At 29.0% G+C, this 21,933-nt stretch overlaps 1 protein-coding gene across 2 annotated transcripts; it reads left to right on the plus strand.

Annotated features, from left to right (window-relative positions):
• The first annotated feature begins 14,187 nt into the window (after nucleotides 1-14,187).
• Nucleotides 14,188-18,224, plus strand: LOC121204907 (pto-interacting protein 1). 2 transcript variants are annotated; one of them, XM_041075689.1, is made up of 8 exons: nucleotides 14,188-14,404; nucleotides 15,733-15,861; nucleotides 16,245-16,495; nucleotides 16,588-16,714; nucleotides 16,902-17,175; nucleotides 17,364-17,496; nucleotides 17,593-17,679; nucleotides 17,900-18,224. In XM_041075689.1, exons 2-8 carry the CDS (start codon nucleotides 15,777-15,779, stop codon nucleotides 18,029-18,031), a joined length of 1,089 nt encoding a protein of 362 aa, XP_040931623.1. In that variant the 5' UTR covers nucleotides 14,188-14,404; nucleotides 15,733-15,776; the 3' UTR covers nucleotides 18,032-18,224. The 2 variants fall into 2 exon arrangements, with proteins under 2 accessions (XP_040931623.1, XP_040931624.1); XM_041075690.1 differs by lacking the exon at nucleotides 14,188-14,404 and adding an exon at nucleotides 14,785-14,803.
• The last annotated feature ends 3,709 nt before the right edge of the window (nucleotides 18,225-21,933 follow it).

The raw sequence follows: 21,933 nt of genomic DNA on the forward strand, positions 1-21,933 counted from the left end.
CGAGAGCATCATGTAATAGTTTAATATCACATCAATAACTTCATCTTAAATTTTAAGATTTTCATTGAGATATAATTTTTTTTCAGGTTAAAATGCTTATGTGTCATTAAACTATTGAAAAAAAATGTAGATGAGGTGCTATTACCGTTTCATACAATCATTCTCGACAATACAAATATTTTGAAAAAATTATTTTTTTAAATTAAAAAAAGTTAAACTATTTTAAAAAATTGGAATTTCTCGTTAAATCTTTCAAAAATTTTAAATTTTGGATAATTTTCGTTAAACTTTTAAAATATTTAAAAGTTTTAATTAGATTTATAAAAATTTCTAAACATTCACATTAAGTCCTTTTAGTTAAATAGGTTATGGAATTAAGAAAATGATAATTTAAAGTTGATCACGGGAGTAATAGTTCAATGGCAGCTTGCATCAACCATCAAGTGCCAGCTATGGTCCTTGTTCATCATACTTCTTTGATGAAAGAAACCTTGTAATGTTTGGACCAAAAACTTAGGTCCATCTCTATATACCCAAAAAAGGAAAACCAACTTTCATCACATTTTGGGTTTGAATTTGAAAATTCTTTTATATGGAAAATTTCGCCATTATTTTCATATTAAGATCTGAATTTTTTTCGTTTAAATTAGACCCTAGACTTGGCAAATGTTCTCATATTGAGACTTGATTTTTTTTTGTTCAAGTTAATCATTAAAAACTCTAAAGTTTAAGCCCCAATCTAATAACAATTGTCAAGTTCAAAACTTAACTTCAACCCAAAAAAAGTGTAAGCCCCAATGTGGAAAATATTACCAAAAAAAAGTCTAGGTCTCAATGTAGGAACAATTGCCAAGTTTAGGGCCTAATTTAGACCAAAAAAAAGTTTAGACCCCAATGTGGAAAATGTTACCAAGTCTAGGTCTCAATGTGAGAACAATTCTCAAGTTTAGGACCTAATTTAGAAAAAAAAAATCTAAACCCCAGTGTGGGAGAAGTTGCCAAGTTCAAACCTCAGATAGTGATTTAACCATTTATTAAATAATGTTTAATCAATCTTGGGGCCTATGGGTACTTTAATAAAAAATAATGGGTAAACTACATTCAATGCCACTAAACTATTAGTAAATTTACATTTTGGTTAATCAACTTCAAAATGTTACTAAATAGTCACTAAACTATTCATAAGTTTTCATGTAAGTTGTCGAACCATTAAAATTGTTGTTGTATAGCCTTCTCTATTTGCACCGCATACACCAATTGAAAGGTTTCCTTCTCCTTTTATTCTATAGTCTAGTTTTTTTTTTATGAAATAGATTTGAACGCCGCAAATCTATGAACTAAATCAAAATAAGTTTCTTCTCTGATCTTTAACATTGGCCATCAAATCGACTTGGATCTAAGGTATGTTCTTCTACTGGTTGATAGGTATTGATCCACTATATCGATTGTCGAATCGTCACTTGAAGCTCGCAAGTCGAATTTAAAAGAAAATAACAGTCTAGTAACTTAAATAAAAACTTTAAAATAATTCAATAATTAATTTATAACTTTTTAAAATTAATTGACGAAAATATAAAACTACTAGTAAATAGGAACGGATGTTCTTTACCCGAAGAAATAAACTTATATTTTGATAAGTTAGAAATTTTTCATTTAAGTTTGCTATAAGTTATATTATTGTAAATTGAATGAACCTAAAATTAACTAAATTTGTTACTAATAAATGTTAAGAATATATTTTTTTTAATTTTAATTGTAATAGCCCAAAATTGGGTCTAGTTGGAACAGAGGTTTCAGGACCACAAAATCCGAGATAGAAATAATTATTTTATGATTATTTTGAGGTCTATGATATGATTTCATGATTGTGTGAAAATTTCGTGAAGAAATTCTATGCATAAAGTGCTCAATTTGAAGTTAGGGACTAAATTGAATAAGTTGCAAAACTTGCATTCTAGAAGTTTCTAGTATGAAATTGCTTTGAAATATTAATTAGGAGGTCTTAAATAGAAATTTTACCAATTTCTAAGTGATGGACAAAAATTGGACATAGATGGAATTTTTGAAAGTTTAGTTAGGAAGGGCATTTTGGTCATTTGGTAATTAAAAGAAATAAAAAGGGAAAATAAAGCCAAAATTGACACATCTTTCTCATGGAGGCCAAAATTAGCATGGGGGAAGCCATGGATATGGTTTTCAAGCTTTCCAAGCTCAATAGTAAGTCCGTTCTAACCCCGTTTTTCAAGTTCTTTACGTTTTTGGAATCCCGGTAATTTGATTAAGCTTATTCTAACAATAATTTAAGCTAGGGTTCATATTTGGAAAAATACCCATAGGTGAAATGTGTTTATTTTGCTGTTTTATAATAGAATATGAGGTTTTAAATTATGTTAGACAACTTATGCTACTCGGTTTTGAGTGAAAACGAGTAAAAGGGCTTAATCGGTAAAAATACCTAATAGTCATAAGTATATGTTAGAGTGAGAATTTGATGTTGACATAGAAGGGAAAAGTGATCAGCATGTCATAAAACATAAGAATAAGGGATGAAGTTTAATTCCCGAGCCTAGGGGCAAAAGTGTAAATATGCAAAAGTTTAGGGGCAAAATTGTAATTTTGCAAAAGTTTGAGTTAAGGACTGTTTTGAATAGTATATTAATTAAATAAGTAAAATATGATGTTTTAGATCCCGGAAAACGAGATTTGAACCTAGAATGAGAGAAAAATCGAAAATTGAGAAAGTTGGTAAAATGACCGTTTTAGTATCGAGGTAAGTTCATATGTATAATAAGCATTAATTTATGCACGTTTCAATGTAAAATTGATATATTCATTATGATTTATGAGGTGTTAAAAGTATGTAAGTTGGTATGATAATAATATAGCAATAATGCTTTAATTTATATTTGAAAGTTAAATTTAGTGAATTAATTGAATTATATTAAATTAAATGATTATGGTGCCAAGTTTATGAATTGATTTAAAAATATGTCTATGGTACATGAAGTGCATTGAATTATCATACATAAATGTGATTTCTATGATTATAGATATTATGGGAAATTGTAAGTTCATATGATTTTTAATAAGGCAATTTGTAATTTAATGTTATTGCCTTGATATTAAATGAGATGTAAGTTTATATGTAAGTAATACATCAATATTACTTACATTATGATATTTTATAATAATATTGGAAATATGTTTGTGGATAATTACTTGATTGGTGAAATTGTTGGAAAAGAGAGAGAAATCTTGGTTGAACCTTCGGAAAGATTGGATGATACAGATTGTATGTAGCTAGGTCACATGTATGGTGCTGAGTGCACATCATGTGTACAAGAGAGCTACAAGACATTATGATGTAGCTAGGTCGCATGGGTGATACTATGTGTACACCATGTAGACAAGAGAGCTACGGGATATATGTAGCTAGGTCGCATACGTGGTTCCAGGTGAAGGACACCATGTAGACAAGAGAGCTACGAGATAAATTGGCTAGGTCACATGGGTGGTACTAAGTGTTCACCATGTGTACAAGAGAGCCGAACTATATGATGGGTGAAGCTATGTGTTGAAACCACCAAGTATCGAGGATTGATCCGAAGTGTTCAACGGGAGACTCTCTATGTATTACTTTGTGAGTTTTGTGATGAATAAATGCAGGAACTTGATTATGTGAATGATGTGTTCATTAAGTGGCCAGGATGCGGTGAGGTTATAAACAAGTAAGTTATACATGAGGATAATTTTATGGTGACCTTGTGATCATGGGCCTATACTTGTGATGCATGAAATGTGGTGAAAATGATTTGTGATATGTATGTTAAAATGAGGTTAATACAAAGAAAGTGTGAAAGAGTGAATTAGCAATAAAACTGTTTTGGACAGTAGCAGTGACGTGATTTTGAAAAATCACCAAAAATATTAGAAATTGAATCATAGACTTAATGAGATATCAAATTAAAGCTTAATGAGTCTATTTTCATATAAAAGGAACAGAGCAAAAAAAGGAGTTCTATATTTTGAGATATTTATGTTTTTGTGAGACTAGTTTAGAATGATTATGTGATCCCCTGTTCTGACTTTGGAAAATCACAAAAATTTGGATAAAAATAATTAGAGGCTTAAACTTATATTTTTAAAATCCCTAATGAGTCTATTTTCAAGATAAATCAACAATAACATTATCTGAGTTCTGTACTGTGAGATAATTAATTTTTAGTTAAGAGAGGTTAGAACGGTCAGAAAGTGAAACATGGGAAATTTTAATGAATAAACTGTACTAATTGGCTAAACCAAAAATTATGAAAATTTTATGGTGGAAAGATATGTGAGTCTAGTTTCAGAGGAAATTTACGGATCTTAATTTGGAGCTCTGTATCTCGAATTATAAATAAGTAAGTGACTATGACTTGTGTGGACAGTTTGATGTGAGCATTTATTAGTAAATTGTGAAATCGTACTTACAAGAATGCTATATACATTAAGGATGTGGAATGGAGAGGAGGAGGAGGCAAATAAATATATGTGGAATACATGGAAACTATGGTATATGAAATATTGATATAATGAAATAAATGATATGTGTTTATAAGAAAACAGAAAGAGAATGATATGTATCATGACATGTATATATATATGACTAGTCTCAATGTAATGCTTGTTGGGTATGGAGTTAAATTGAAACATTTCAGGCAAACATGTTATTTTGCGCATCTGAATTGTGGTATTTTATAAAGATATGATCTAGTTTTAAATATGAATGCTTGATGATTAAGCTGAAGATATTTGGTAAGATGATAATCTTGGTATACATGTATAAGTGGTACTATAATAAACAAGGTAAAATGAGTATGAGAGACACATGTATGATGACATACAAATGCTATGTTTGTGGTTTAATTGAGAATATTTAATCATTAAATGAATACCATGTTATATGCTTTTGATTTTGTATAAGTGTGTAAGAGATTAAGGTTGGCCAAAGCTTAGAAAATAGCCTAGGTATATTCCACATAGGCAGAGACACGACCATGTGTCTTAGCCGTGTATGGAACACGACTTTAGGACACGGGCGTGTGGAGCCTTAAAGCATGAAATTTCCAAGATTTTCGTAAGTTCTCGGTTTAGTCCCGAACCCTTTCTAAAGTATGTTTTGGGCTTCGTAGACTCAAATAAGGGACTATGTGTAAGTGAATGAACGTTTTGAAATATGAATGAAATTTTATGGACCGTATTTTAATTTAATGTTTGTATGTTTGTCTGGTAACGCCTCGTACCTTATCCCGGCCTCGGATACGGGTAAGGGGTGTTACATTAATCTTATCTTTTTACTTTAAATAAATTCTTTTCTTTCTTAAATGTTTAAAGAATTATAATTAATTGAGTGAAAGATGTCTCGTTTCTACAGAGTTTATATCTTAAGCAAGTTAACAATGTATTACGTAGGTTAGTAATATGTACCATAGATGATTAAACTTGTTGCGTTTTGAAAATCGACATGCAATAAAACATTTTAACACTACTTATTATCGTCATCGAGAGAATGTATATCATCTCAATAAAGTTATTTTATATGCATTTCAATTTCTATCACTCTACCAGTGATAACCTGACAAATAAAATATTGTTCTTGATTTGGAAGACTTATTGCGCAACAATTTTCACCAATAATTTTTATTAAAAAATAAAGATTTTTTGCACAAAATTATTCTAATTCTGTTGAAAGATTTATGTTATGATCGTTGGTTGTGGAATTGATAATTCCTTTTGCAGGGAATGGTCAAAATTTGTGGTATGTGAGTGTTATTCCAAAGTTGTCAGCAGCATTTTTGACATTTGATCTTTGGTTCTCTTTTGATGGAACAAACCTTGTTTTTAGCATTTGGATGTATTGTTGGGTTGGACTATACAAAAATGGGTTGCCTTCCTCACCTAACTTCTTTGATAAGATTAAAAAAAACCTTTTTTTTGTAGACAATAGAAATGACATGTGTCAAGACACAATGGGAGGAAAGTTGGAGCAGGCTTTGAAATATTTAATAGAATGGGAATTTAATTATAATTTTCGTATTAATTATAAATTTATAGTTTTGAAGGGATTAAATAATTTTTTTATTTGTAGGGGGATTAGAGTGTAATTTTACTATATATTAATTTATAGATTTTCAATTTATAAGCGGACCAAATTGATTTTTTTATTTTGGGGGGCCAATCAAATTCACCAATGGTGATGGTTGAAAAGGTGAAAATTTTTTTGAACAATCTTGTTATAGATTCTAATCATATGTGTTATCTTTTTGACACAATGCCTAGAACTACCCTTTGCCCCTCCCCGACTCATAAATAGGAGAATAATATGCTTCGACGCACTCGAACCCACATCTTTCTACATTGGCAACAATGCTCATATTAATCGAGTTAAGACTAAATTGACAAAATAGGTGGAAAATTAAATGGAAAGAACTAAAATAAGAGAATTATAGAGAAAGATTGAGAGAATGTTTGCCCTCAGGTCAAAATTTCCCGAAAGTTCTTTCATAAAGTTATGAAGGATTTTTATTTATAAAGTTCGAGAATAAGAGTTACAAAGCTAGTATTAATAAGAGAGAATTTTATGTTGAAAAGGAATTAATACTCTTTTATTAATAATGAGTTTAAGTAGTTGACAACAGCGAATAGTGAATAAAAATTCATAATGTTGTTGAGAGAAAATGAGAGAAATACTTAATATTACAAGAAAATGTTCTCCGTCCATATATGATCCACCAAACCAAGATTTTCCAAACATCCCATAAGTGAAAATAACAAAAAAATCCTACCATATTTCGGGATTATTTTCAATTCTTCTATTTAGGGTTAATAGTAACATGTGAAACATCTTCTACAAAACATTTTTTAAAGAATATGTCTTCCAGAATGACCTTATTTTACGATGAGTTGTTTTATGGAAATACTTTTATTGAAAGTTTTATTCTAAAAAAATGGGTATTCTTAAAGAACAATTGTTCTAAATGAAAAATATTTTGAATAGCAATTATTCTGGACATAATTATTCTCGAAGAACAACCATTCTAAGCAATAGTTGTTTCAAATTGTTATTGTTTTTGACTAGAGCTGTTCTCAAATGATAGTTACTTTGGATGGCAGATATTCTAAATGGAAACCTTATTTTGAATATAGTTATTTTGAACGTAACTATTTTTTCGAGCTATGATTGTTATGAACAACAAGCATTCTAAACAAAAATTCCAAAAGAGACATGTTAAAATTAATGGGAAAGATATTAGAAATTATTTTGTCCAAATTTTAATGTCTATTAAGAGCTTGGACTGTAACACCCTCTAACCTCAAACCATCGTCGGAATAGGGTTACGAGGTATTACCGAACATATTGGTTAATTTACAAAGAATTTATGAATAAACAACAAATATATTAAAATTAAATCATTAAGCCTCTTTTATGAACCATCGAGGCCTAATTCACGTATTATAAATGAATAGAGATTTATTCAAGTACTCCAGAATTTTTTTTTGTAATATAATTACCTTTTTTATTTTTATTTTTTTTGTTTATTTATTTTATTATTATTATTTAAAAAAACTCAATATAACTCCTTTAGAAACATCTAACATTTCCTGCAATTTCAAATTTGCAACCAATTCAACACAAACAACAACTCAATAAATACAATCTTCATCCAAATCACATTCGTTTCATAACAATATCACTAGTCCTTATTTTATCTAACATTATATCCATTCATACTTTCAAGGAGTATTTAAACATCTTAGTTAATTTCCATTCATATCATATATCAACTTATATTAGCTTAACTAATATATTCATGAGTTAATACAAAACAGTCATATAACCTCCTATACATGCCATATAAACCATTTAAAGTATTTATAACAAAATCTACCGGAAAATCGAGATAGTGTGACTTGAGCGTGATGATCCGATCCTTTGACCCTTCCGTTAATTTACAAAGAGCAATAAACATTACAAGTAAGCTGACTATAGCTTAGTAAGTTCGTCGGCTTTAACTATAAATCTTACCAAATATTAGTTTTCAATCATATGGATATTTCAAGTAAGTTACTTTCATCCTATAAGTCATTATCTCATTTAAAAAAAAAATTCATCCTGTAAGTCATAATCTCATTTAAAAAAAAATTACTTAATTGAACTCAATAATAATAATGATAACATTACTAACATTTCTTTTTCCACACGTTACATTTACGACTTACCAACTTGTCCATTCAAGGAACAGCTTACGGATCTGAGTACATCGTGATCTGAAGCCCGAAGTTTAGCCGAAACACATAAGTGCTAAACGGAAGCCCGAAGGCTAACTGAAGCACACAAGTGCTAGACGGAAGCCCGAAGGCTAACTGAAGCTCATCAGAGCTGAACTGAAACCCCAAAAGGGTTAACTAAAACTCATATGAGTTAACAGAAGCTCGTAAGAGCTAAACGGAAAGCAAACACGAGAATTCGCAACAAATGTTGAATCTCGGTTTACTTGGGTAATTTACCATCAATTCATCTTTTTCACTGAACGATCGTACTCATTTCCTGCATTTCGTTCCTCCAAAATACTCAGTTCGATTTCATAACTTTTGTACATAATTTACTTATTTTCAACAATTATCATACATAAATATTAATCACCATTCATAAAATAATATTGAAATTTAATAATTTAACCGTATGAACTTACCTGGAACAATTTGCAGTAGTCGTAGAGATTTCTGGAACTATTCTGAAATTTTCTCTTTTCCTCGTTTATCCTCGATTTCTTGATCTATAATATAAAATTTTTCCATTTATTCATTAGTATTTATTCAAATTCTATTCTAATCTACAGCTTATGCACTTTAATTTTTGAAATTACACTTTTACCCCAAATTTTATAATTTTTACAATTTAGTCCCTACTCAATTAACCCTCCAATTAAACTAATTTTTCTCAATTAACACTTTATTCTATTACTTTAAACTACTTCGTGTTTGTTTTATAACTCATACTTTACCATTTAAGCCATTTGATGCCAATAGTTATTATTATCACATTAATTCAATTAATAGCAAAATGTTACAATACAACATAAAAAAATTAACATAATAAGTTCCATATGAATCTACCTGACAAAAACAACAACATACAAGATGTCAGGGACTAATCTCAATTTTTCTTTCTTCACGATTACCCTCCAATTGGTTCAAGTCTCGCTCTATACCATAATTCATTCCAATAAATCAATTTCAAATACTTTGTAACATTATATTAAATACATACTACAGTTCAGTTTCACTTTTCAAATGTCCCCCAAAGTTTTGCATTTTATTCAATTTAGTTCCATAAGCCGAAATTACTATAACTTTCAAATTTGAGTTTCGATTTTGAAACTAATCTCAATTACATCCTTCTGAGATTCTCTATTATCCATAATTATAGATTTTTCATGTTAATTTCGAAATATTTTCACTTTAATCTCTATGTTCGAAAACTAACAATTAAACTTTACAAACTAGTCCTTTTTTCATTTCTAAGCTTAAAATCTAACAATTTAGTATCAAAAGCTTCAAGAAATCAACAATGAGAACTTTTGAGAACTTTAACAGTTTTACAAAATAGTATGCAAGTCAACTAAATTAAACTCTCGAGATCTCAAAAATATAAAAATTATAAGAAACAAACCTCAAATTACTTACCAATTGATAGATTAAAGTTATGGCTTGAACTCTATTCTTTCCCCTTTTTACAGTATGGGAGATGAAAAGATGAAGGAATGCTAAATTTTCTTTTAAATTTTGTCTTATATACTTAGATTAATTATTAATTAATCTTAATTTATTTACTTAAACCTTAATTAGTTAACCTTGTTTAGCTTAAGTTAGTACATTTTTACATCACTTTCCACTATTCAATATAAATTGGTCTAAGTGCATAATTGGTCCATCAGCTAATTAAAAATCCATAGCGATTAAATTTTGACTACTTTTACGAATTAATCCTTGTACCATAATTAACTATCAATTAGAGATAATTACTATACCTAAATTCAATAAACTACTTAATTAGACTTGTAAATATTAAATAACAATATTTATGAACTCACACATTGAAAATGAGGTTCCAAAACCACCGTTTCTATCACTGTTTCTAGTATCACTGAGAAACAGGTTGTTACAATTTGAATATAATAATATGTTAAACATAATGTATTTTTCATTAATATATGTAAGTTTTTTTTAGGAGAAGTTATTATAAGTGCATTCACAATTGTAATTATAAAGAATATATCCGAATAACTATAACAATAATTAATTATTATAGAGCATGATTAGATTGTTAACCAAAATATATCTAGATTTAAACTAAAATAAATTTATACAGGAGCATAGGCGGATTTAAGGGTATTGGCAGGAGCCTCGGCCCCCTTAAAATGGTCCTTTAAATTTTAAAAAATTTATATTAGCAAAGGTAAAATTACACTTTAGCCCCTTAAAATGATAAAAAATTGATTTAATTCTTTTAAAATTATAAAGATATATACAATTTAATTTTAGCCCCCTAGATTTTTTTTCCTGACTTCTCCCCCGTATAAGAGCCACTTATAGTGGTACATAAAGAATAAATATAGACGAAAAACCCACACACAAAAATCAAATATTTTAAAGTTAGGAGGATCTCAACCTTACCATTAAGCTAATACCTCATTCACTCTAAGTTTATTTTTAAAAATTGGTTATTAATGATAATTTTGTTTTGTTTTTATTTTCTCTTTTTACCTTTTTTTTTATAAAAAGTTAAATATTTAAATTTAAATTTTATTATTTATGTTAACTTGAGATTAATTCTTTTTCTTCCCTTTATTTTTTTATATTTTAATCAATTTTGCCCAATAGGATATTTTAAATAATGGTAAGTAATTAATTTTACATAAAAATAATTTAATAAATTTATCTTGGTTATAACTAAATTAAATATAAACTTTAAATAATTAATTTTAGTTGAAATTAAATATTTTTATGAAAATAATTAAATATATTTAATTTTATAGTACTTCAATATGTAATTAATTTTTTATTAATGTTGTAATTAAAATTGAAGAGATGAATAAACTAAATAAAAAATACAAAGACAAATAATACCAATGCTATAATTGTCATTTTATTTAATTTTTATTTAGTAAATAGATCTCAAAGACGTTTATAATGTGTTCTTTAAACCTAAAAGGGTAAGGAGACATTCTTAAAGTCACGAGGTAAATATATTATTATCCTCAAAATACATTAAGAGAAGGTGCATTGGTCTTTAAAAATTAAAGAAACTTTGCACAAAAAATTCAAAATGGTTCGGGTTTCCTCAAATAACGATTCTCCCTCATTCACTAATAGGTATCTTTTAAGGACAGTGTATAACCTTTAAAATATTATCTTTTAATATGATGAGATAGTCCCATTACCCCTTAATATTTTTCTACCAAAACCTTAAGTAAACTCTCATATAAGAGAAATGAGAAAATGAAACAAAGAAAACCTCTCAAAGGTAATTATACGAAGTTTAAGTACTCACAAATACAATTAAACGCTTGTATAATGAATAACAAATGAATTTAGCAAGTGTTTGTGAAAGAAAGATGAGACGTACAACAAAATGGAAGGTTGGATTTTTGTTTTTAATCTTTGTAAGCTTGTTTATTTTCTTCATTGTAGTGTGATTGGATCCTATTTAGATCCTTTTATTGATTTGTAGCCGCTTGAGGTAATTGGGGGAATTTTCTAATTGTTGAGAGCATTAATTTCATGAATTAATGATAATTTGTAAGCATGGATATAGATATCCTAAAAAGTGGTATTGATACCTTTAGGATATCAATACTTTACACAAAAATAGTCGTTAGAGATGATTGGGTACTAATATTCTCAAGGCAAGTACTGATACCTTAAGAACATGTATTGATACCTTGCTCCCCTATTTTGAAAATTTGACTATTGACTTCCAATATACAAATACCTAGAGCCTAGGTATTGATACCTCAAGGTATGGTATCGATACTTTACCCTTCTAGATTGTATTTTTGACCACTGACTTGCAATTATCGATACATCGGTCTTAGTGACAGATATCAATACCTTGATGCGTGGTATCAATATTTTACCCTTCTTGAAGTTATTTTTAGCTACCGACTTAAAATGTACTAATACATCAATTTTAAGGACATATATAGATACTTTGATACATGGTATTAATACTTTACCCCTTTAAAAAGCATTTTTTATTACAGAATTACAATGTATCGATACACCACTCATGAGAATAAGTATCGATACCTTAATACATGGTATCTATACTTAACTTTTGAAAGCTTGGATGACACTTTAAATCAATTTGGAAGGGTCTTGGAAGTAGTTAAAAATAATTTTAAAGCTTGAAAGCATTCTTGAAACTTATTTTTGAGTTTTTATAAGTTTAAAATTATCAAATTAATTTTCACTTATTTGATTAATGGGTTGAATTTTATTAAGAAAATTGAAAGTAAAAAGTAACAAATATTTTACATTAAATTTAAGGAATAAGTGCTCTAAATAATTTTATGAGATGTGTGAATTGAAACTTTTTTAGGATTCATGGAATATCAATAAATCAATAATAAAATTACAATCCATTGTTCACACCTTTCTTTTGGTGCAACATTGTTCACATTTCAGCCATAATAATTTATCCAGCAGCGTAGTTCATGCTCTCTACTTTTACTTTTTAAAAGGAAAAATTAATTTAAAAGAAAATGATGATTTGGGTTATTGAAATTTAGTTTGATTAATATGTATATTATTGTTAATATGTAAGGATGTATGTTTGAGTGTGCTAAAGTGTATTATCCTCCAATTTATAGGTTTGGGGGCTATGAGTAGTTCTAGGCATTGGATTAAAAAAACATATATAATCAGAATCTATAATAAAATTCTTTTAAAAAAATTGATGGAACGATCCCTTCAAATACTAGAATTTTCATTTTCTTCTATCAAACAAGTCGTTTTTTCTCTCTTATTATTATTATTATATTATTTTTGTCACTCATCGGTTAAATTATTGATGGAGTGTTGATGTGATATTTTTCATTGTCTTAATAATATATTTAGTTTTTTAATATTTATAAATTTTATAATAGTTCAATGAAAACTTTTGAATAGTTCAATAATTATTTTATAATTTTTTGAAGTTAAGTGATCAAAAAGTAAATTTACTAATAATTTTATAATATTAGGTGCAACTTTTTTAATAACTTTTAAATTTTATTAAGGCATAATAATTTATTTGGTTATCCAACTTTACAAAAAAAAGTTATTTTAATTCTCTATTTAATTTTTCGTAAAGTTATCGTTTGTTAATTTTAATGACGTGGCATTCAAGTAGCAATTTATGTGTATATCATATAAGCAATTAATTAATTTTTTGAAATTAAAAAAATAATAAATAAAAAAATTAACTCATCCATTATTTTAGGTGATTTGACAAACAGAATAAGTTTAAAGATTAAAAAAATAAAAAAAAATTAAATAGGGAAAAAAACAAATTTTTTTATAAAGTTTGATGTTCAAATAAATTATTATTTATTTTATTAATTTCTTTTGAGTTTTGGACATATTCTCTTAATCTTGAATTTTCTTTTTGGACTGTTGTAATTTGTTTTCCAAATGTAATCCATCCTTAATTCAGGATTAAGTTAAACTTATGAAAAAACTGATTAATTTTAAGATTATTTTTTTAATAAATTATAAAAGGAAATTTTTTTTAACAATAATACGATCAATCGTTACTCAAATTTAAATTATACTTGAAATAATAAAACCCTAATTGTCAACTTAACATACTATTTAAACCTAAACATACATATAGGGCAGTCAACACTCTAAATATCATACCAACTCTGGGTTGAACTTTAAGACTAGTTTAAACATTGCATAAAACATCTTACTTTTCCTTTCACAATTAAAACCAGCCACGTAATCAAGCTGGGTGGATTTGAATCCTTCCAATCCCAGCTCGGTTCAAGAAAAAAAAATCAACCGGACGGTCGGTGGAGTCAACTGTCAAGTCTGGCTAGCTAGCTATCAGTGTAGAAAGAAAGAAAAATATAAATAAATAAATAAAGTGAAAATTATAATAATAATAACAACAAATAAATTAAAGGAAACTGCCAGCAAAGTCAAGGCTCCGATTTTTCACTTTCATCATACGCTACGCGCCCTTCAAGTTCTCTTAATCTTCGCATCTTTCGCCGGCTTCACCGTCTCAGATCTCCGGCCCAACTGTTTCGCTCACTCTCTTATTGGACTGATCGAAGTCCAAGTGCTTCTTCACTTTATCGGCGGCTATTTTCAGGTTATATTTTCTTTTATTCTATACTTTTTTTTTTGTATTTTCTTTGATTTTTCTCTTCGGCTTTGAGACTAATTGTAGCTTTAGATTAACATTTAAGCGGATCAGTAACGCTAATTAATTTACGGATTTGCTGAGTGTTTTTTGGGAAATTATGATAAAAGAAAACGGGATTTTGAGTTTTGGCTGTTAGATTGGACCTTGTAAGTTACAGCTTGTTTGGTTAGTGGTTGATCTGCTTGATTAAGTGGTAGATGGTTTAACTTGGAGAAGTGTTTTTCAACTTTGTGCTGAGAAGAGATTATTGAAAAGAATTTGTGATCGTATCTGGATTTTGAGCTACTTTGGAACTGAATTATTGTGCTGGAAAACTTTTAGGTGGAAAAGTTGGTCAAATTCTAGGTTTGTGCAATTTCTTTTTCTTTTTTGTGGTTTTACTAGCAGTTTGCAGCGGCTAATTTAACGTTACTAAACTTTATATCCAATATGTTTACATGCATGTGGAATTTCAAGTTGGTTCTGACTTCTGAGTATGAATTTCCCGTGATATCATTGAATTTTTGCCTATGCCAGGCTGCATTTATATGATGAAATGAAAGGTCTAATTTACCCTATCTCTTGTTTCTTTGGGGATATCATGCGTAATAATGAAATGCTACAATCCGTGAGTTTACAGAATTTATCATCATTTGCATTCCTAGAAGGTTCTTTTTTTTGGTTCTTTCGCATGCCATATTCAATATCTTGAATGAGAGTCTTCAAATGATATGGGAGACTGCTTTGGGGAAATATATTTAGATTTAAGACAAAAATTAGATGAAGCAAATATGTTCTGTGGTATAGAAGATTTAAGATATGCATCAGATGGACATTTGGTTTGAGACAATCCAAAGGTTTTCATTTATATACGAGCCTCAAACACACACATAGTGGAAAAACTAAATGCATTTTGCTTCTACTTTTTTTGTCCTGTGCTCTTCCCATATGTAATTTGACCTGACAATTTTGGATACAGTACGAAAATGTGATATAAACACAATATTACATTTTCAAACACAACTAACATGACACAATTAATTCATGTATCATATTTGTGTTTATGATTTAACACATTTAATGAATTGTGTTTACACGATTCAGATGAGAAAAACGAGACAAGACACACCTGCATGGATTTCTAGATTTATTTGTAATTTTGTTGTATTGATTTGCATCTTCTATACCTGCAAGACATGTAAAGCATGGTGTGGTTAAGCTGTCCCCCACCCCCCCTTTTTTTTCTTTTTTCTTTTAACATTTATACTTACTTACATGCTTCCTTGGATTTCCAGATTGGTATTTTACAAATTAGAGATAATTGTCAAAGGATAGAGCCATGAGTTGTTTTGGCTGTTGTGAAGAAGATAATATCCACAATGCCACAGACAATGGAGGCCAATACATGGTTAAAAACTCAGCAGGTAATCCTTTGGTTGAATTTTGATTCAGCCTCTGTGTGAACTTAACTTGCATATGTCTGCACCTTTAATACTGTGAACTAGTTTAATGAAGCATAATATGTAGGGTGGCATGAACTTCTTTGGTGCTTATGCTCATAGTCAGTTGTTAAATTGTAGCTTGTTTATTAGCTTTAATTTTATTTTCCTATAAAAAAATTATTTTGCTTGATTTTTGTTAGAATGATATCTACACATGTATGTGCTATTTTCTTCAACCTAATTTTTTTTTACTACTCGATATTGATGCATGTTTGACTCTATCTTTTGAATGTTATGTCTGGGTATGCTTTGTGCTCACTTTACACTGAATCTGTTGGTCTAATCTGGGCTGAATTTTTCCACAGGAAATGTTGGGGGTTACCATACATCTGAAACTGCATCGAAGAGTGCTCAAACTGTGAAGGTTCAGCCTATTGAAGTCCCTGCTATTCTGGCAGATGAATTGAAGGAAATCACAGATAACTATGGTAACGATGCTTTGATTGGAGAAGGTTCATATGGTCGAGTTTATTATGGAGTTCTTAAAAGCGGAGAGGCTGCAGCGATAAAAAAGTTAGATGCCAGCAAGCAACCAGATGATGAATTTTTAGCCCAGGTTCAGTCGACAGCTATAATTCATTGCATTTATCACATCCTGATATAATTTTAGAGTTCCATATTTATATCCATTGATGTTTGGATTTTCAGGTTTCCATGGTATCAAGGTTGAAGCATGAAAACTTTGTTCAGTTGCTTGGTTATTGTGTTGATGGGAGTTCTCGTATACTTGCCTATGAGTTTGCTTCTAATGGTTCACTGCATGATATTCTCCACGGTATGCATGATGATGCTTTGTTCATTGCTCCTGCTAATCATATATAGGGATGTAACAATGCTTGAAGGAAAGATCTCTTCGTGATGTTATTATAAAAAATTTCTTCCTTTATTGAAAACAAAGCATCTGGTTTGTGATTTTTATGTTGTGCTGTTAATATTGCAAGATTACTATTCCTTTGATGCAGGGAGAAAAGGTGTTAAGGGAGCTCAGCCAGGCCCTGTTCTGACATGGGCACAAAGAGTGAAAATTGCTGTAGGAGCTGCAAAAGGGCTTGAGTACTTGCATGAGAAGGCTGATCCTCACATCATTCATCGTGACATAAAGTCTAGCAATGTGCTCATATTTGATGATGATGTGGCAAAGATTGCAGATTTTGATTTATCTAATCAGGCTCCTGATATGGCAGCCCGTCTTCATTCCACTCGTGTACTTGGAACCTTTGGTTATCATGCTCCTGAGTAAGTTATCTGTTATATTTATTTTGTCGAAGTTAAATAGTGTATTGATTTTTGGTACCTAAAATGAAGTAGATTTTCATATGATTACTGAGATGTTTCAGGGAACAAGCATAAAATGTCTAAAATTTCTTCTTATATATAGCTTGATTTAAGATAGAATACCTTGAAAATTGACTGTTCTTTGGCAGATACGCGATGACTGGGCAATTAAATGCCAAGAGTGATGTATACAGCTTTGGTGTTGTGCTGCTGGAGCTTTTGACTGGAAGAAAACCTGTTGATCATACTTTACCCCGTGGACAGCAAAGCCTAGTGACATGGGTACTCTTCTGCAACTTGTTTCCGTATATCCAGCCTCTGTTTCATTGTTAAACTTTTCAGGCATGGCTGATTAATGAGAGCTTTGAATTCTGTTAGGCTACACCAAGACTTAGTGAAGACAAGGTTAGGCAGTGTGTTGATCAAAGACTAGGAGGAGATTATCCTCCCAAGGCCGTCGCCAAGGTATTAATATGCTTGGTTGCTCCCAATAATATCCGTTTTCTATTCACACCCACAATTTCCGTGTTATGCTAATATTTTTAAGAGGCTGCATCAAACCTTGTTTTAACCTTAAACCTATCCTGATCTATCCTGGCCAGATGTTTCCTTTGGTATGCTCACTGAATGCCAATGTGATCTGTCATGTATGTATGCCTAAAGCAGTTTGGTGTTCTGATTGCAGATGGCTGCAGTTGCTGCATTATGCGTGCAATATGAAGCTGATTTTAGGCCAAATATGAGCATCGTTGTCAAAGCTCTTCAGCCACTGTTGAATGCCCGGCCTGGACCTGCCGGTGAAACACCAAGCACATAATATGTGTTCTCCCACTCTTTCTATCTCTGTTCTGTCTGTGTGCGCAGAAGTGTTCACACAACCAAGCATCCAGAATTTATAATGAGGGGATAAATTTTAGAAGGTGATGATAATTTGTTTATTCAGAGTGCCGTATGCATCTATTATATACTCGTATTCGATTTGTTCATAATGTGAGGTGTTCTTTTAATTATTATTGTTATTATTATTTTTAGGTTCTTGCATATATATGTTGATGGTCTTCTTGTATCCTTTTTTTGTCTAAATTTAATCATAACCTTATCTTCCTTTCATGAAATTGTTAGCTTTTCCTTTTTCTTTTAAATGGTTTTGCATCTTTGGTTGCTCGGATTACAAGAAATCACCATGAATGAAAGAATATATTATGGACAAGCTAGATTGTACCCCGAACCGAGCTGAGTTCAAGCTATAAAAAGTTAACTTTGTGCTTAATTAGGTGAGGGAAATGGGATTGTTTGGGATTGAATTCAAGCTTTTATGCTCACAATATAATGCTTTTGCCCTTTAGGTGGTTGGCCAAGTTGATGTTTTGTTGTCCTAATTAACAAGTAAAAAAGTTAAAATGGGTTCAAGTATAATTTAAAGTTGAATTCGAATAATCAGTATTTTATTTACTGTTGTAATCTTATATACAAAGCAACCTATGTTTGGCATTTGTTTTGACAATTCAATATGTGCATTTTGCAGACTAGTGCTGTACTTTAGATTGATGTGTTCAATTAAATAATTAAATAATGACATGTCACGTATCACGTGTATTTCATGTTGATATATATGGATCATTTTAACTGAATAAATTGATAAAAATTTTGAAAGAATGATTAGTTTGTTCTTTGATCTAATGTATAATGATTGTTTTATTAATTTTTTTAGTGAAAGAGTTAAAACGCAATTTAATTCTAGTATAATGACCTTCCTGATACTTTTATTAATAATTCATTAATAGGTTTAACGTTTTAATTTTAACTCCAACAAAGCACATAAAAAGCATGGAAGTGTTTTATTTTGAGTTTTGGCTCGAAAATGGCAACGGTTTTGTTTAACTCTTTTTTGAAAAGTTATTAGAGATTACTAAGGTTATGTTTGATAAGCTTGAAAAATAATTCTAAGAACTTGAGGGTTGAATTTAAATTATAAAAAAAATTATTTGGTATGTTAGTTAAAATTAAATATTAAATATGATTTTATTTTTTGATAAAAAATAATAGAATATTAAATGAAACGGAATAAAATAAAAAATGATTGAATTTATTCTATATTAAGTAATATGTAAGCCTCTTTTTACTTATAATTTTCTACACATTTTTGTAGAAAAAATAATCTATTTATTATTTTTTATAATGGGTTATCAAATGCGTTTAAAAAATTAAGTTGTTGAAAATATTAATTTTTAGTTATTGAATTTTTTTGAACACTTTATCAAACCGGGCTTAAATATGTTTAGTTATGGTAATATTTTTTATGAAAATTGTAATAATATTATTTAAATTAAAATTTCCACCACCATCCTAGTCAACTTATTTTCTCGCAAAATAGTAAATAATTGTTTTATTTATTACTAGAATATGTAAAAGCATCAAGGAAGTCCCTATACTTAGGGATGAATTGTAATACCCCATACCCGTACCTGAGACCGGGATAGGATACGAGGTATTACCGAGATTTTCAGAATAATTTCAATTAATTTATATTATTTAGTATTCATTTTCATGTTTCATATAACATCCTTTTCATATATTCAATTCAAAATATCATATAAAATACGATCCAATACTTAAATTGTCATATTTACATGCTTATTCAGGATATACGAACCTACCTGACTAAATTGCAGAAATACCAAGATTTAGGGGCATATTGGTAATTTACCATTTTCCCAAATTTCACCCAATCTTAAATTGATAATTTCATTCAGTTTATTAATTTAGATAATAAAACAATTCATTCCCTTCAATTTAGTCATTTTTAACATTTTACAAAAATTTACCCCCTAAAGTTTTACTTTTATTCAATTTAGTCCATGAGCTTAAAACATGCAAATTAGTCATGCTAACTGAATATTCATATATATTTTCCTCCTCCTCCTCTCCATTCAACATCCTTAATGTATATAACACTTGTAAGTAACATTATCTATAATTTTTATTATTTACTTTTATGGATATTCAAGCTGCCCATCTGTGTCATAGTCACTAAATTGTTTATATCTGGAGCTATAAAACTCAAAATTAAGATCTGCTAATTTTCCCTAAAACTAGACTCATATATCTTTTTACCATAAAATTTTCAGAATTTTTTATTTAGCCAATAAGTACAGTTTATTCTTTAAAGTTATCCTTGTTCTGCTGTCTGACAGTTTCGACCCTTCTTCACTAAAAATTAATTATCTCACAGTACAAAACTCGGATAATATTCCCGTTGATTTTTCATAAAAATAGACTCATTACGAATTCTAAAAATATAACTTTAAGTCTCTAATTATTTTTATCCAATTTTTTGTGATTTTTCAAAGTCAGAACAGGAAAACCCGAATTCATTCTGACCTTGTCTCACAAAATTCACTATATCTCATAATTTACAATTCAATTGCTTATAGCGTTTCTTCTATAAGAAACTAGGCTCAATAAGCTTTAATTCTATATTTTATTCATCCTCTAATTCAATTTCTACAATTTTTGGTGATTTTTCAAACTTAGACTACTGCTGCTGTCCATAATAGTCTTAGTGCAAAATGTTGATTTTCTATTTTTAATTTCAATTTAATCCTAACTAAATTCACTTACTTTTTTTTATCTTAATTCATACTTTATTTCTACTCAATTTTTAACCAAACTTAGACATAATTATCTATTTTTCATCATAAAACCGTAATTTCAAAATTCTTTCAATTTAGTCCTTAAAGCATAAAACTTATGAATCACTTTACAATTCAATCCTTATTTCATTTCTAACTTGAATTTCTATCAATTTAGCCCTTAATTCATCATTTTACTCAACATGAACATTATCTAGAAATCTAATAACTTTCAAAATATCAACTTAATTTCATCAAAATCTTGTTCCAAAGCTTCTAAAACATCAAAATTAAGTAAAAAAGACTAAATTGACTTACCTATTAAACTTCCAAGCTTCAAACCTTCAATTTTCTCTTTTCTTCTTTCTTTTCATTCTAATTCTTTCTTTTTTTTTATTTACTTTACTTTTAATAATAATATATTATATACTTATATAATAAGCAAACATATATGTGTATTACAAGTGTATGTATACTATTAGTACACATATAAATTATTTTTACCATAGACTTGTCTTATATTTAATTTATTTATCAAATAATATCAATTAAATAATAGTAAATACATTAATTATTTACTTAAATAATAAGTGAATACATACATGTATTACAAATGTATGTATTATATTAATTACACATGTATTTTATTTTTGCCATACACTTGGCACTCTTTTTTGGCTTATTTGCCTTTTAGTCCATTTACTTTTCTTTATTCTATAATTAAACTTTCACTCTTCATTCAATTTAATTCATTTATCTAATTATCCTTAATTAAGCTAAATTCACTTAATTAAACTCTAATTAATCACTCATTTTACTTCGTAAATATTTTTAAATAAATATTTACGAATCCACTTTTCACAAATAGAGATCCGAAATTATACTTTCTCAGTATCGGTAAAATTCGGGTCATTACATGAATTGCATTTCGACCCCTCTATTGAAAAAATGGGGAATACATTTCGAAATGTGTAATACATTTCGAAATGTGTAAATTAGTTTCATCGTTAAATTTTATTTGTTAAATGATGATGTAGAACGTTAATTTGAATGGCTAATTACTAATTTGGTCCCTGAACTATAGCTA

Source organism: Gossypium hirsutum, chromosome A08, assembly GCF_007990345.1.
Source record: "Gossypium hirsutum isolate 1008001.06 chromosome A08, Gossypium_hirsutum_v2.1, whole genome shotgun sequence".
NCBI lineage: Eukaryota > Viridiplantae > Streptophyta > Magnoliopsida > Malvales > Malvaceae > Gossypium > Gossypium hirsutum.

Bases quoted from the DNA above. Each gene is read 5' to 3' on its own strand.
- LOC121204907 (XM_041075689.1), top strand. From the start codon at position 15,777: ATGAGTTGTTTTGGCTGTTGTGAAGAAGATAATATCCACAATGCCACA. The intron at 16,715-16,901 runs GTATGCATGATG...CCTTTGATGCAG, and splicing joins ACTGCATGATATTCTCCACG to GGAGAAAAGGTGTTAAGGGA. The intron at 17,497-17,592 runs GTACTCTTCTGC...GAATTCTGTTAG, and splicing joins AGCAAAGCCTAGTGACATGG to GCTACACCAAGACTTAGTGA.